We start from the raw sequence: 17,405 nt of genomic DNA, 5'->3' as shown, positions 1-17,405 counted from the left end.
CCTACATTTTGTCATAATAATAATAATAATGAAAGAGGAAGGGGACATTTTCACTTACCACACTGATCAGAACGTAGAGAAACAAAAATTTCTTGATCAACCGTTATCGGTGAATCTGTAGGAGTTTATTTTTGTTAATATACAACAGAGAAGTAATATGAAAGGGATAAGTAAGACAAACATAATATACAAAGCATTATGACAGAAAATTATAACAGTCACGCAATAATATTGTAGATTCTGGTGGGGGAGGGTTACATAGTTAAAAATTGAACTAACCTCAATAGGTGACCGACCTAACCAGTGGACCAAAAAGACCACCTTCGCCATCCCGTTATATTGACACAAAGGTTAATACAGGTCACCTGGCCTTCTATTCATGCCTTTGAAGATTGAAAGCAACAACTTATTATTACGAATATCTTAGTCTACCATTCGATGTATATCATTTATGTCCATAACAAAGAAATCCCGTTATATGAGTTCGAGCTCCGCAGAAAGCATCAGTTCTCTCTATTTAATAATTATTTTTCTGGATAACTGTTTCTTCTTATTTATGGGCTACACTATCTTTTAGTGAACCTTATTGTTCATCGTTCATATTATTCTTCAAGATTAATTTTCAGCTCTACTCACAGATATATTTTGTGTTATATGATTATCTTTTATGGAGACAGTGAAGAACTGTTTGCAAAGGACTAACCGTTTTGTTCTTATCATATTTGGTGTTGTGTAAAATTTGAGGTGTTGCTGTTTTGCAAACCCCTCATCTCTTGATTGTTGTGTTAATTAAGTGCCGATGATCGTATTCTCATAACAATTGACAAAACTTTGACAAAAATTTAACCTGAGCAAAAATCTGAGACAGCTTCCTTCATGACTAAGAGTTGTGGTTTTTGAAAGTGAGGTTACATGTACTTGATTGTACATGTTTTCTCACCATTATTCACAAAAGGTGGGACGAGTTAGTGACCAATGTTGAAATTAAAAACAGAATAGTATAGACAAATATCAAATCAACTGATGAGATGAGCGGGACAAGTGTCGCACATATTCAACCACAGCCTACATTAACGTGTAACGCTGACATGAGTAGATTCGAAGAAAGCTAGAGCAGATCAAAATAAAACTTATGATGAGCCTATAAAGTCATTAACTGTCGACCTAAAACGTGTTGTCACGTGAAGCCTGTATGTTTGAGGTACCAGCGGTGACGGTGCTGAGTATTCGGTGACATCATACGATAAAGTCCAGAACCAGTTAAAGTGAGGCAGATGAATTCACTTTTTGTCTTCCCTAAAACTTGACTTTCATTACTACTTCATACTTTTTATTACTTGAGAAAATTTACTGATCTCAACCATATTTTGTATGTTTAGTTTTCTTACTATCAAGGATAATGTTATTTCGGAACCTTGGTTGATTACTTATATTTTAACTTCATCTCTATGTAGTTAAATCATGTAGCAACTTGTGTCGACGCATATATATGCCATATGAATATAGCCGACTTCTCATAATAAAAACGATCGACTTCCATCCTGTTATGATTGGAAAACTTAACAATTAATTGATATCAGAAGGGGTTTTGTGGAGATTGTAGTAATTTAAACAGTTGATATCATGAGTCAATTGAAGCTAGGCCACCATGGAAAACCTGGAAGCACTGGACGGCCGTTTCTTCACAGTATGGAACTCCTTTGAAATCTCCACAAAACCCCTTCTGATAAAGTATTTTAATGACAAACTAGGTATTACCATAAAAAAACTATTTATAATAAGTATTTATGGTATAATATATAAACAAATGACAAGAGTATTAAAACTATAAAGGATAATACAAATAATATTATCATACCTCCATTCACTTGATTTGTATCCAAATTTAGATGTATGGCTAGACCGAAACCGCCAAGTTTTACAGGTGCTGAATTCTCTTTACTTGCTAAGACAACACAATGTGGTTTTAAATCACGATGAATAATATTATTCTCATGACAATAATGTATAGCTTCTAGAATTTGTCGTAGATAATGACTAAATTACATAAATAGAAGAGGAATGAACTTTTGATACATGTTTCCTTAATAAATAAATATTAGAATAATAAGTACTAGAATGTAATCGGGAGGAAGGCCTACATCTAGGTTTCGAGTAAGTTGATACCCTTTATCAAGACGTGTCTGAAATCTCGAGGGAACTGATTTACACGTGGGATTGGAACCTGGGTCAATCAGCTTCACATTCAAAGGCATTACCATTGAGTCACTAGGACTGAGACTGACCCCATGTACTGGTTGTGAGATCATGGATTAGGAAACTGGTTGACCTGGGCTCGAATCACACGGGAATTATCAGTTCTTTCAAACTGCAGGCTTTCCTGCCAATTATGCCCAAACACAAAAAGATGACAAGACTATGTTTAACATTTCAGCTATAAAGAGTACAGTTAATATAATTTGTCAAGTGTAAGTGATTTAAAGCATACACAATCATACTCAAACTTTTAATCCTATAGTTAGAAAGCAGATCTACTTGTTATTGATCATGATACTAGTTAGAATGCTAATGAGGCGGTATATCAGTTCTCTTAAGACAGGATGAACTTGACTAGTGATTGTAAACGAGCAAGAGCTTTCCTTACGACTGCATCAAAAACCACCTGATGCCACACAAAGTACACTATGATGTTGCGTTACCTAGAATCAAGTCTATACCGGCTATACGGAAATTCGATTGCGAAATAATACAACGTTAGTTACTACTCAGTGATTAAAAAGTTTAGGTACTTCAATTCTATAGAAAGTCAATCAAGACACAATTATCTTAATAGGAGAGGTCCTAACAGAGACACAGATTGATATATATTAGTATGCTAGGCGGACGTATCACTTGCATTGATTTTGTTGATATTTCTTTTTGATAAGCAGTAAATAATACAATACTTGGGTTCACAGCTTTTACCAAACACTTAACATTCACTAATTCATTACAGATATGTTAAATGTCACGTAAATATCTACATTCAGATTACAGATATATTTACTTCAAAACATCAAGAAAAGAATACAGCCAGAGTAATTCATGATAATACAACTAAATAACTTTGTAACTAGATAAATGATAATCAGGGCTAATCCCCTTAGTAGTATAGAACATACTGAAGTACAAAATGACATACTAACCTTGCCACTGCTTCACTATAAACAAAGCCAGCTGTTGCACGTTTCACAATTTCAAATGCCAAATCAGCACCTTTCATACTTTAAGAAAAGAAAAGCATAATTATAAAGCAATTAGATTTCCTATGATTAATCCTTGTGCCTAATACAGTTTGATAGTCTACGATTTGGTTTAATGTTCATACCAAACAAGCAATATTAGACAAAAAACCTAATAAGCAAAGATGAACAGTGGATAGCAGTGTAATCCAGGACGCGCGTCACTTCATCCTATTTACCACTCGTCAGCTGGATGTACCTGCATCTCAGAGCTGATGTTCAATCTGGGACTCGAACCCAGTACCGTTCGCTTCAAACCCTATCACATTATCCACTTAGCTACTGAGTCCTAATAGCCACCAGTATGTGCTATAGGGCGAAGTTTAAATTCACTTGGTGTTGCTTAGTTGTATCTTCCCATTATTATTTAGGACTGCAATCGATCAGAAAGAAACGTTTACGTCAAATGGTCGATTGTTTTAATAACATTCATTTCTACTAATCATATAGGTTTATCTAGAACTAAATATTGTTAAAATATTTTCTATAAAAGTAATTATTTTTTAATAGTTGAAATTCACGAGCCAATTGAAGCTAGACCACAATGGAAAATCTAGAAGTACTGAACGGCCGTTTAACCCTAGTATGAGACTCCTCAGCAGTGCGCATCCACGATCCCGCCTCGCGAGATTCGAACCCAAGAAATATCACAGTAATGCAAGTGAGCGCTTAACCTCTAAACCGTTCAACTATCAAATTACCATAATATCCACAAAACCCCTTTTTGATTATAAAGATTAATCAGCTTAAATGTCATAAAGAATGTTCTCAAGATTATAAATTCCTTGACAAGTCTATAAATAAACGTTATTCCGTTTCACACAAAGACAGATAGTAGTTAGCAGTGAAATACAGGATACGCGTTTTGTCCTATTTAGGACTTCTCCAGGATCTCACTGCTAGCCATTATCCGTCTTAGCATATAATGCTTGTAAACTAAGGCTATATCAAGGCAATATGCATAGAATGCACATATGCCAATAAGAGACTAATCAATTGCAGTCCTAAACATTAATGGAAACATTCAAACAAATAATATCAAGCGAAATTATTTTGTTGCTTGTTAACAACTGGACAAAATTTATTTACCATAGATGTAAAAAAACATATTCGTTATAAAAATTAGATAAATTTAGCAAAATGTCAACTAAGTTGATTGATTTAATGGGTATATAGTCGCCGTGATATCTGACAGTTTTAATTTTATTCTTATGTATAAACTATGACTGAAATATTATTGATTATTCTAGTTTATTGTGTTGCTTAAACTGAAATTCAGTTGTAGCTAATTCTTTTTTACAATTAAAATAAACGTTTTCTAAATTAAAACTACATAAATAATCAGGGTTTTTGTGAATATTATAGTAACTTTTAATAGTTGAATTCATGAGTTAGTTTAGGCTAGACCAGAATAGAAAACCTGCAAACACTGGATAGCTGTTTCGTCCAAATACAGGACTCCTTAGAAGTGTTTATCCATACCGGTCCAGCTTCGATTGACTCATGAATTCAACTATTAAAAAACTATAATATCCACAAAAGCTCTCTGTAATTATATTCATCATATTCTCACTAGTGACGGTCTCCTGGAGTTCTAGTGAGAAGCAGTGACCAGTGGATCTCGACCGGGTCTGTTGTGTGATAGTAACTCAATGAAGACAATGGTGGATGTGTCGCTGAATTTCATGGATTGGCTGAAGTTAGATATTAACAACGTTAGATACCGGCCGGCTCAATGGTCTTGAGGTTAAACGTTCGTGCGCGAGATTGATGGGACCTGGGTTCGAATCTCGCAAGATGAGATGGTGGATGCGCACTGCTGAGGCGTCCCATGCTAGGACGAAACAACCATCCAGTGCTTCCAGATTTTCCATGCTGGTCTAGCTTTCATTGACTCATGAATTCAACTATAAAATTACTATATATACACATACGTTATAATGGAGATAAGGGTGTGAAATTACAACTTTGGAGAGACTATGACACGAATAATTACTATTGACATCTTCATTGTGTAATTAGTAGACAGTTGTTATGTTGTATTTTTAGATATTCCTATTTAAAAGCATTCGTTTGACTTATAAATAGTTATAATGTCTCATGGTTCTTAATTTATCGTCGATTATTTCTCCATTACTCTAGTTTTGTATTACTGATGACTGTGTTATGTACATATTAGAATTCTTTAATTGTGTTACTGTGTGATTAAAACTATTTGGTATATCATCTTATAACTTTCGAGTCATTATTGAGCAGAATACAACATAGAACTAATCTCTGTTTTATCATCTTCTTCTGACTAGGCACTATGTTAAAAGAAGCCCAAGGACTAATAAGCATCAAAGCCTTGGTTGTTGTTTACTGCTTGGTGTGTCAATTGGGTAATAGGTCGCCAGTTCCATTGAGAATATAAGCTAACTAGTCGATAGTCGGATTAGATAGAGAGATGAGTCATACAACTGCTTTCCTACAATTATATCCTGACCACACAGACCCCAATGGAAATGAAGCTTTTTCCGGTCGTATCAATATTTTAGGAAAATTGTATTATTCATAGTGATTCACGTCTTCTTTTTGTTTATATTTAATAATGAATTTCGATCAGTCTCTGTCGGAATAGTGCACACCTTAGTGGATATATCAATTTTCTCCTGTAGTAACGAACTCATAATAACATAAAATGTCATAAATACTGAACCAGTTAGTATCAATTTGGACGTAGTAGCTAAGTAGATAACACATTAACACTTGAAGATTTAGGTACCAGTTTCGTATCTTAGTGTAAATATCAACACTGAAGTACACTTATGTTGAGCTTACAAGTTCTGAATTAAACGAAACACGCGTCCTAAATTCCACTGATATTAGGACATAAAAGATTCTAAGTAAGAGAAGAGAATTCAATGTAGCAGAATGTATTCATTTTAATGAAAATTGTTTTTCTTTTTAACATATTGCTGAATAATTTGTTTGGAAAGTTAATTTTATTAGCAATAACACAACCGATAATATATCAATTAAATAGATGTTGAAAAAGCATTAATAGGAACGTATCTTTAGATGACTTCAGTTTTTTTCCGTAAATGGAGTAGTGAAACAAGCCATTGAAATCATGAACCAATCAATTTGAGACCACCAGTAATAACCTGAAAGAACTGAACGGCCGTTTCGTCCTAGCGTGGAACTCCTCAACAGAGCGCATTCACGATCCCGTACGCAGGACTCGAATCAAGAACCTTCGGTCCCACGCGTACCCTTAACCTCTAGACCACTGAGGATAGAGTACCTATAATAGGCTCCCTCATATGTGTTTACCAACCCAACTGCTCTAGTGAAGATAGTTACATAAGCTGTACTCAAATACATTTACTCTTGTGCTCGTAAACACTTACTGTGATGAATAGAGAAAGGCTTCACAAGATTTATTAACACCGCCATCCTTTCACACTCGATAGATACTGGACATATTAAAATAGATTAAGCCTTCACGATTTTTTATCCCAAAAAATCTACCCCAATGATCAAGATTATGACTCATCTACGTAGCAAAAGTCATGGGAGCAACTGCAAAAGACCTGACTTATGTTTCCAAAAGAAGAATGTTCGAACTTTATGTTTACCTTGATTCACGACTGGATCACTACATATTCAACCTATATATTGTAAACCCCAGCGGAGGGAAAAATCAGAAGCGCTGGAAGTAAATAGGACATACATTAAGGGAAGCATCCAACTGCATCACAAGGCAAACCCTCACTAGAAATCCTCAAGGCCAAATGAAAAGAGGAAGACCAAAGAACAGATTACGCGGAGAAATGGAGGCAGACAGACATGAAAAGAACAAACAAAAATTGGATAGAACTAAAAAGGAAGGCCCAGGACAGAGTGGGTTGGAGAATGCTGGTCGGCGATCTATGCACCATTGGGAGTAACAGGCGTAAGTAAGTAAGTAAACATTGTAAACGCTTGTTACCAATTCTCTTTGTATTTATATCTGCTCTGCCCCGTTCCAAATTCACAGATTCATTTTTCTCAGTTCACATGAATTTCTCATCACAATCCCCTTGACAATATCTCTCTTATTATTTCTACACAATGTTATTATTATTTTATTATATTGAATATAACTCGACTCCTCACAGCCAATTCTCCTACCCTTTTATAACTTACAAATGATACATATTCGAAGTATTTAAGTTGTAACAGATGCAAACGTACAACACCTTATTTTTAAAACTTATAATATTGTTTAATTCATTAATACATCTCCTATTTTGGCTTTTGTATTCCACAATAATTATGAATGGTAGAGTAGAATGGTGAAATTATTGAGGACAATTATTCATTCCAATCTTCTTTACTTTTGAATATTCTATGAAAACTTTTAAATTGCTAAATTAAATGTTCATTAACTTGTAACCCTGAAAAAGATCAAATCATAGTTTCATTTTATTTTATTCCCTTCGGCTCAGAATCGATCACATTGGCATAGGTGTATACACATTTTGTCTTCCTTTAAACTATGAGATTAAAATCGCTTCACATATTTCTGTCTACCAACTAATTCTTTATTCCTGTATATCCTTATGCACAATCTACCACTGAATTAACTTTTTAATTAATTCGTGTTCATCTTGTTGTGCTAATGAGGTATGGCGTATGTGTGCCTGGTCGTACGATATAGCCGACTGACTGACTTATTCTCTTTAACATCATAAAATCCGTACGAAAGGAAAGAAAACAGTGATGAAGAAAAAGACTTACTATTCAAATATCATGTATAACATTCCATCACTACTGTAAGTTTCTACTAATTCAACAATATGTGGATGCTTCAGTAAGTGGCATATACTCGCTTCACGTTTTAAGTCTAAATTGATGAAGAAAGAGAACAAAAAATTAATCAGAAACAAATGATCATAGTCAATAGAGAATTTCGCTATCATATAAAGATTAGAAACATTTTAACCTTCTTTTAAAGTTTTTTTAAGCAAAGATGGGTAGTGGCTAACAGTGGAATCCAAGACGCCCGTTTCGTCCGCACACGATGCACATATGCAAACAGGGGACTGATCAATTGCAATCCTCAATAACAATGGGAAGATATAAGTAAACAACACCAAGGGAATTTAAACTTCACCCCATTGCACAAGAAGGTGGCTGTCAGGACTTAGTAACTAAGTGGATAACGCGATAGCGTTTGAAGCGAACGGTACTGGTTTCGAGTCCCAGAGTGAACATCAACTCTGAGTTGCAGGTACATCCAACTGACGAGTCCCAAATAGGATTAAACGCGCATCCTGAATTACAATGCTAGTCACTATCTATCTTTGCTTAAAAAGCTTGTGACTTAGGGCTATATCGAGGCAATCCGCACAAGATGCACATATGCCAATAATTGACTGATCAATTGCAGTTCTAAATAATAGTGGGGAGATATAAGTAAAACAATAGCAAGTCGATTCTTTTAAAGTGCTTAGAACTGCTTTCCTTTTCAATTAACATACATCAAGAAAGTTTTTTTTCGAAATTTAGAATTATATGATCATTCATAGCTTGATTCCATAACAAATTTCATCAACGCCCATCCAATACCAAATACAGGAATCAAAGTCAGAATCTTTAGGTCTATTTTCGTATTTGGATTTTTATTGTTATTATATGTTTACTTTATCGAGCAACTGAACTATATACATGCCTATAGCTGCTGCGTTGACATGGTGGTGATCCAGTTGGGATATATTGGCTGGAACATTTATTCGTTTACACCCTACCTTACCTATCAGCTTGGTTGTAGTATGGTAAGACTAAAAGCATCAACTTAAGGCTCAAAGGAGAAGTCGTACTGCTGGTTGTATTTTATAATGTGGAGAAATTAAGGTATTCTCAAACAAAAAAACATCAGTAGTGATTTTTCTTCCTCACAACGGAAAGATGGAGTCAGGAAAGATCGGTACCGAAGTTGCTACATGTAACTTCGTCCACAGATTTTCACTGCTGACAGTAAGATCTTGAAAGTAAGAAAATAACACATCAAGAACTCACTACGAATTCATGTATGACCGGTCTTAATCAGTTGTCCCTTGAAATCAGTGATTACACTTCCAAATCACATAGATCAGTATTAATCTACTTTTCTTTTCATGTACCTTAAGGAGAAGTATCGTACCAAGGTGTTGGCAACCACATACTACAAGGAACACTTAAAACCGAACCACCCATTAACGAACTTAATTAAGCCTCGACTGTATATGCTTTAATAAAATTTCATAAATTGTAAACGAACAAATATTTCTTTATACTTTAATCAAACCGTTTAAAGAAAAACTCTACTTCAGCTGAATTACAAATCTTCTCCACCGTCTCGAAAAACTCTACTTTCTGAAAATATATTGTGACTAATGAATTTCCAAACAACTATAAATCAAATTCACTTAGTGTTGTTTTATTTGCATCTTCCAATTGTTATTTAAGACTGTAATTGATCAGTCACTAATAGGCATATAAGCATCCTGTGCGGGTTGCCTCGATATAGCCTTAAGTCATAAGCTTTTTAAGCAAAGACAGATAATGGCTAGCAATGAATATCAAACAGAACGAAAGGGAAAGAATTTTTTAACTAGACAATTTTTAAATTCCTAAACTGTTTGAATAAAAACTAATATTCCCGTTTGGAGAAATTGAATTCTAGAAGTTGATTATGAAAGTCATACCTAATTATTCGATTAACATGTATATATATTCTTTAGTGTATTATCAATTATTTTTCAGGTTAGCGTTTTTTAGCGAGTTAGTTTTCTACGGGATGGGGTCGCTAACCCCATGCCCAACCCTTCTCCTTTATCCGGGCTTAGGACCGGTAGTAACTCTAGAAGAGCGGCCTATGCTCCTCCACGAGGAGTAACAGGCGTAAGTAATTAAGTAATTGTGCATTATCAATGATATTACTGGACGATATACGTTGTTCAGTGTTTATGTATATTTTCAATTATTAGAATACTAGACACTGTAAATTAGAGTTTATAGTTGTTGTTATTGTTGTTTTTATTTAGTTGAATTGTAAAGTAGTCCTGTTACATATATCACAAACTATAGATTCTTATATTTATGGTTAATTAAGTGTATATAAACAAATCTACAATTGTTCTATCTGAGTGTGTAACATAGTGGACTAAATTAATATCATAGGATCGCCTTTCTTTTTCCTAACGGTATTTTTTATAACTATTGGTCTGGAAATGAAATGAATAGTGAACTGATTGTAATGTTCAGGATTCAGAAGGATATGAAATAGGATTTACAATGTATAGGATTTCAAATAAATAAAGAATTACATATAAGAATAACTTGTTTACATTTAAGCTTTACATAGTTACAAGGATTAACTTGTTAAGGTTTTATGTATCTATCTTGACTGTACAACTTTTTTAAATAACTATGATTTCTTTGATATACACAATGAGGTTATATATGTTAGAATTTATGTTTTAAAAGCTTGATAACTAAAAATCTATGTCAATAACCCATAAGTATAAACTAATCAATTCAACAATTTCCTTGACATCATAAACAAGAAGCAGGTTATCAACATTAAATTGCATTAGTTAATATTCATTAATTTCAGTGTGTTAACTGTAATTAAAGCACTTTTACGTAAACATTTCATGTTGTTAATAAAATCGGTCAAGTTCTATACTACTAACCGTAGGTTTTTTAAAACTTATCAACATAGTATTTTTTTTAACGATTCCATGAATTGCTTTTATCAGTATAGGGTTGTGGAGATTGTTAAGTTTTTGATAAAGATCATGAACCGACTGATGTTAGATCACTATTAAAAACCTGGAAGCACCAGATGACTATTTCTTCCTATTGTAAGACTCCTCAGCAGTGCGCATCCACGACCCCGTTCACGGGATTCGAACTCAGGACCTTTTGTCTCGCTCGCCAACGCTTAACCACTAGACCACTGAGTCAGCATCTAATGGTGTTAATGTCTAATTTCAACCGATCCGCGCACTTCTGAGAAGTCTAACCATAGGACGGAACAGTCATTCAGTACTTCTAGGTTCTCAATGGTGGTCTAACAACAATCAGTTCATGATTTCAATCAAGAATTAGTTTGACTTCGACTTTACCATCCCTTGGTATAATCCCTTGAATTGGTGAGTCAATATGCAAGGTTTTTAATGTTACTGCAGTTCATCGAGTATAATAATATCACGGACGAAGCGACGTTCATATTAGATGATAAGTTTCATGAAAGTTGGTCAGCTTGTGATCTTTCATCGTCTTAGGAATTTTCAGATGGAAGATGTTGAAATCAAAATAGATTAGTAATGAAGAAGTCTAATTATCGACAGAACAACCTATGATACTTCTTTTTGAAGTTGGCAACTACTAGTTTAAGTTTTGTAGGGTAAAACGGTAGGTTGGGTCATTAAGATGGAAATCAGTGGTTGTAAAAACAAACTGGTATGACTTAAAATCAATTGCAGTGTCTCCAAATGTTCTGAAACACCTGAGGATGAGAAGAGCCTGTTCTACTTCACTAAATGCTCTTCTGTTTCCATGAGTATATAGCCTCTATCAAGAAAGTCCTAGTTACTATCTTCACATGGTAACGTTTTCTATGATGGTGAGATGACAATTAGATAAAATTCGGTGCTTGAGCTGGTTTGGTAGACATGGAAGATCTACCCAGGGCGGTGGAAGAAACCTTATTTCCAAACTATTGATGTACATAGGCTCCAGGATCCTGAGAGGGTGAATAGTGAGTAAACCTATTTTGGTCTTCGGTTACCATATGACTGCATCTCTTGATTTTGCCGCATTCCAATGTGGAATAGACCTCCTAGGCAAGAGGCTAGACTAGACCAATAAATCATAATTATTCAATCCTTCTATAATCGATATCACTGATAACAATGAAAATGATGTATCAGATCGAGAAAATTCTCCTAGTATAAACAAAATTGTAATGTCAGTAATTATTATTCAACTATGTATAATGATCAAAATAGATTTTTCTAATAACTGTTACTTATTTAGGCTGAAAACAATAATAAAACTTATTCTTTTTTACGCTCCAGTTCATTACTTTCATATAAAAACTCAATAAATTAACTTAATGGTAATAGTAAGTAAAAATCGAACTAAATCTTTTAGTCAAAAGAGAGGATTTCTTCTTCTCACATTTTCTTTCTGTTTTTTTTTTCATCTCATTGATGCTGTGCACATGGATGGATGTATATGTGTCTATATGTGTGTATGAATGAAATTATAAATAAGAAAATGAGTGTAAGATAGACAGGTAGATAGACAACGATAGTAACCATATTTAAGCATTAATTTAATATTTTAGAAAATGGGAAAAGAGAAATAAAGTTCCACTTAAAAATAAATAAAAAACAAATTGACCGACGTTTTTCCAACGATACACACGAATATATAAGGGGAAAAAAAGAAGTTATAAATGAGGGGGGGAAATAAGGTAAATAGATAGTTTCGATCGTTAGACATATATAAAGATACATACACTCACATTTGTACGTTTACAAAACCTTACAGATAGGAATTAAGATATCCATTGAAATCATTCAATGAAGAAATTGTTGTGACGATATAATTTTAATAAAACCTAAGGTTAGAGTAACAAATTGTCAATTATTAAAAGAAAAAAATGTGGGTTCAATACTTATTACTTAATATCCAATAGAAGGAAATAAAAAAAAACAAACGATATTTGAGCAAACATATGTTTCTATAATAATGTCTAAGAAAGACAGTATAACACATTCATGATTCTTTTAATGAATCATTTGGTGTTATGTATAGATTGAAAAGAATTAGAACTAATGTTGATAGTGTTATAAGCAAAGATGGATAGTGACTAGCAGTGGAATCGAGGATGCACGTTTTGTCGTATGTAGGACTATTTATATCGATGTACTTACAGTTTAGAGTTGATGTTCGATACAAAATTTGAACTCAATACCGTTCACTGAAAACGCCATAACGCGTTATACACTTAGCTACCAAGTCAAGATAGCCACTAGCTTGTGCAATCGCCTTAACTTTAATTTATCGTGTGTTAGTTGTTTTAATTTTATCATTGTTATCTATGTCTGTCATTTATCAGTCTCCTATTGCTATATGTGGATACTGAGAGTATCCTTTTGATATGACTTTAATTTACAAGCATTACAAACAGCTGAAAAGTTCGAAATAGGACAAAACGCGCGTCCTAGATTCCTTTCTTAGCCACTATCCATCCCTGTTTATAATGCTTGTAACTTAAGGCAATATCGAGGTAATCTACACAGGATGTAGATATGCCAATAAGAGTCAATGCGAGGATTCAAACATCCAATGCAAAATGAATTAATGTGAAGTTATTTAAATAGATGATTTCTGGTTTTGTGTACATCCATAGTGTACGACCACATATTGCAACTATTGTGAGTTGCAATTAATAATGATAAATGGTTTGGTTGAGAAACTAGCGCGCACTTCGGCTATACTGGACGCAACTTTGGAATAATAGTAGGTATATTGCTTCTACATTTTAGCATTTAAAATACTGTTGATTTAACTTTGGAGACCATTTGTCTTCTCGTTCTATATTTGAATATATAAGACTTCTTTATAAAAAGAAAAATTCCAAGAATACTTATTTTATAGTGGTAAGCTCTTCGGTTTTTTCATCTATTCTTCTTGCAATGTGTAAGCAATATGTAAGCATTCGATCCCTTGATTAAAAACCTGAATAAAACTTATTTCGAATATAGTTGTTATATGCCGATGAGAATAACGAATGGTAACTTTGGAACCCATTTATGGACTAGTACTATGCGTAAATTTTTGTCGTTTAACTGTTAAATGACTAAACTATTCATATTCGTGTTTCTCTTATCATAAGCTTTATTTCAATCAATGAACTGTTATTATACGATTTACCATTCTTGAGTTATACTATGTCTATCAATTACTATCTTCCTTATTCACAGCCACATTTGGCTAATTCTTGTACAAATGTTTTTTCCTATTTTGTGGTAGTCTGGCTTGTTGGTATATAAGCCCAGTATGTTTGAATTACATGATTCATATTTCAGAGGATGAGATTACTGTTCTGGACTTAACAGGCTGGGCTAGGCGGTAAGCAGGACCGATAGGGACTCTAGACTGCTTGTACGGGCTTTCACGAGTCATTGGTCCGATCGATAACTCACTGTTCTTTAATTGGCGGTATCATTACGTTATACATTAACAAGGTACACAGGCCACAAGTTAGAACAGTAGCCATCGATACAAATAGACCAAAACTAAAGAACCATTGAGAACGATAGAGTTGTTTAATTCCTATGTTATGAAATCTAAGTACGGTTTTCACTCATAACTCTAGCAGGGTTATCAACCTCGTTGCTGCTCTCTAGCTACTGATCCTCAATCAAAAGCTCTATATTTTCACTTGTGATTAATTCTTAATACATCAAAATATTCTTCCAATCAGTCAATTGATAACTTCTTTAGATTATATATGACGACTCAGTTAATCATAGCTTCTCCATAAGAATCGTGAAAATTGATTTTGAAACTAAATGCCTGTGAATAAGGTGTAAGAAGAATTTGTAAGGATTCACTCGATGTAAGTTAATTTTTATTTTACAATGAAGTTTGAACGTATGTACATGGCCGAATATTACCTAGTGAAATTATCCTTTCAAAATGTGTTTTTACATAAGTGCATTCAATATTTCAGTGAAATGAATCCCAAAAAACGATACAAAATTTTAGAATTAGTTCACTCAAAACTTTTATGGGTATATATCTTACACTAGATATCGTGATAGAATATTTATGGATTAATCACTCTAAAGTCTGAGGAGGAGGTTACTAACGACAAATCTTCATTTATTATCTACTATAAAAAATGTAAATTTCCCCGTTGTCGACGTTCAGAACTAGAATGTTAAGATGAAATCCTCGTCCTGCATTCTCGAGATAACCATAACTCAAAAACACAATAAAACTTGTATCTATGAACAGTAATGAGTCATCCACTTGTAGTTCATGTACGTTAACAGAGACAGATGAAATAAAATCTTGAATACTAACAATGGAAAAATAAAGACCCTCGAAAATATTATTACATCCACTGAACCAGCTGATGGCTATCTAGACCTAATAACGTAGAAGAGTAACGCATTGAAGTTTCAAGCTAAAGTCACAAATGTAAATACTGATGAACTGATTGAACTCGAAGCAAAAACAAGGATCAATGACTGGAAACGTCTAATAGCATCGTTTTTAACCGGTCTTATTGGCAAACACATTCATTTCACATCTTCTTCTAAAACTTTAGTCCATTATCTCAACATAAGTATTTTCTTATTTCCAACCGGCGATAAGACAAGAAACCAACTAACAGTCGATCTTCACGTTTTTTCCCAGCTTAGTCTAATCTATAATTTCAAATATCAGATTAACTACTGCATATTTTAACCAAGATATTGTTGAAAAGTAGTTACCTGCTGTAGAAAGTCCTGGACTACTTGTAAACTTTACAACATCAACTATTTTAACTGCATACTCAGTACCAGTATCCCTACGAGTACATCGTCGTATAACGCTGAAAGGCCCTCTGAAAAAAATGTGACAAAATATAGTGATTAATAAAAGGGTAAAACACGAAAATGAGCTGCTTAGAAGAATGAACTATACACCTCTTTCCCAACATTGCTATGTACATAGATTAGTCTGTTTTAAAGGAAACATGAGGTATGATCGACTGTAGTTTGCATGTATTTGGGTACAGAAGACCTCGACCTAACGATCATATACAGTGAGATCATTGAACAATCATTGTTCAATCTAGATGTTTAGTCCTGAAATGGTAATTCGGACAATTTCCTCAGAACCTAATAAGGCTGTGGGGTTTTTCTGTAAACTTTTCACAAACTTTGGGGTAAACTACCATATTTATTACGACTTTGGAGGAAAATCCCAAAATTTCCCCAACTTTATTCCAGTCGCAATAAGTGACGCACAAGACACACCTAATTACGTTTCTTAGACGTAACAATGGAGACAGGTGTGTGCACAAATTTATAAGTCTTAAGTTAATAAAGAAATTGCAAAGTCATAACCAATCTCCCTATTTTGAGGAAAATTTTTGGATTTTCCCCAAAGTCGTGAAACGACTGGCAGTTTCTTCCAAAGTTTCCTAAAATGTGGAGGAAAACCTCAGTGTCATAATATTATAGGGAAATATTGAAGAAAACAAAATATTCCCCAAACATTTTGAATATTTTCCAGGACTTTCGAAAACTTTGGAGGTTCTGTCCCACTTTCCAAAGATTCCTTAAAAGTTTTATATTGCGGCTTCCCCAAGGTTTATCCAAAAGGGACAACAATTTCCCCGAAATAAGGAAATTGGCTAAATGTCAAGATCGCAAATTTTTCTTAAGTCGTACCGAAATTGTGTCGATGAAACTAAGAGCACAAAAATGAAACAAAAAGAAACTTCACAGAGTTTTGGTTATCATCAGCGCTTCCAAAATAAAGCTACACTACATAACGTTTGAAAAATTCAAGTTATTCCTCGTTTCATTAGAAAAACACGAGCTGATTCCTGCGGAAAAAGTTAAAACACCATGATCTTTGAAATTACTTTCCAATAATTTCATGAAGCTCATATACGTCATCGAAAAGAGCATCACTCTCGCTCATCCTGAAACACCTTTGAAAGTGTGCCTTGGCAAGGTTGCTTCATGAACTCCTTATTGATACAGTACAACAAATACATAAGTTGAAATTCAAGTTTGAAAATCAAATATATGGACGTTCTTGTTAAAGATTTTTTAGAACAGTTATTGAATTGTTCTAAAAGGTACATTAACTCAAAACTTTGTTGCTCGATAAGCATTTATGTTAAAATTGGCATATGAATTCAGATCATAGGGTACAAACACAACCTTGGATACTTCTAGAGTGGAGTTACCAAGTTGTATTCCTAGTCTACGACATATCACAGGTAGGCCACTTCACATTTTTCAGTGTTAAAAGTAAGTCAGTTGTTGTCCGCCCAGCTTTGAAGTCGAGTTCGATTCTCCTTAAAAGTCA

At 33.9% G+C, this 17,405-nt stretch overlaps 1 protein-coding gene across 1 annotated transcript in view; it reads right to left on the bottom strand.

Annotated features, from left to right (window-relative positions):
• The window catches only part of MS3_00005949 (uncharacterized protein), a 66,515-nt gene extending 49,480 nt beyond the window's left edge, over positions 1-17,035 (bottom strand). Inside the window, exons 1-6 of the mRNA XM_051214041.1 lie at positions 16,954-17,035; positions 15,812-16,914; positions 8,046-8,151; positions 3,186-3,263; positions 1,859-2,037; positions 59-115 (exon numbers count right to left, since the gene is read on the bottom strand). Coding sequence (XP_051064018.1) covers positions 59-115; positions 1,859-2,037; positions 3,186-3,263; positions 8,046-8,068 — 337 coding nt within the window. The 5' untranslated portion in view covers positions 8,069-8,151; positions 15,812-16,914; positions 16,954-17,035. The remainder of the gene's footprint in view (positions 1-58; positions 116-1,858; positions 2,038-3,185; positions 3,264-8,045; positions 8,152-15,811; positions 16,915-16,953) is intronic.
• Between the last annotated feature and the right edge of the window lie 370 nt (positions 17,036-17,405).

Source organism: Schistosoma haematobium (assembly GCF_000699445.3).
Source record: "Schistosoma haematobium chromosome Unknown HiC_scaffold_304, whole genome shotgun sequence".
In the NCBI taxonomy this organism is placed as follows: Eukaryota; Metazoa; Platyhelminthes; class Trematoda; order Strigeidida; family Schistosomatidae; genus Schistosoma; species Schistosoma haematobium.
This window is presented reverse-complemented; position numbering and strand designations above follow the sequence as displayed.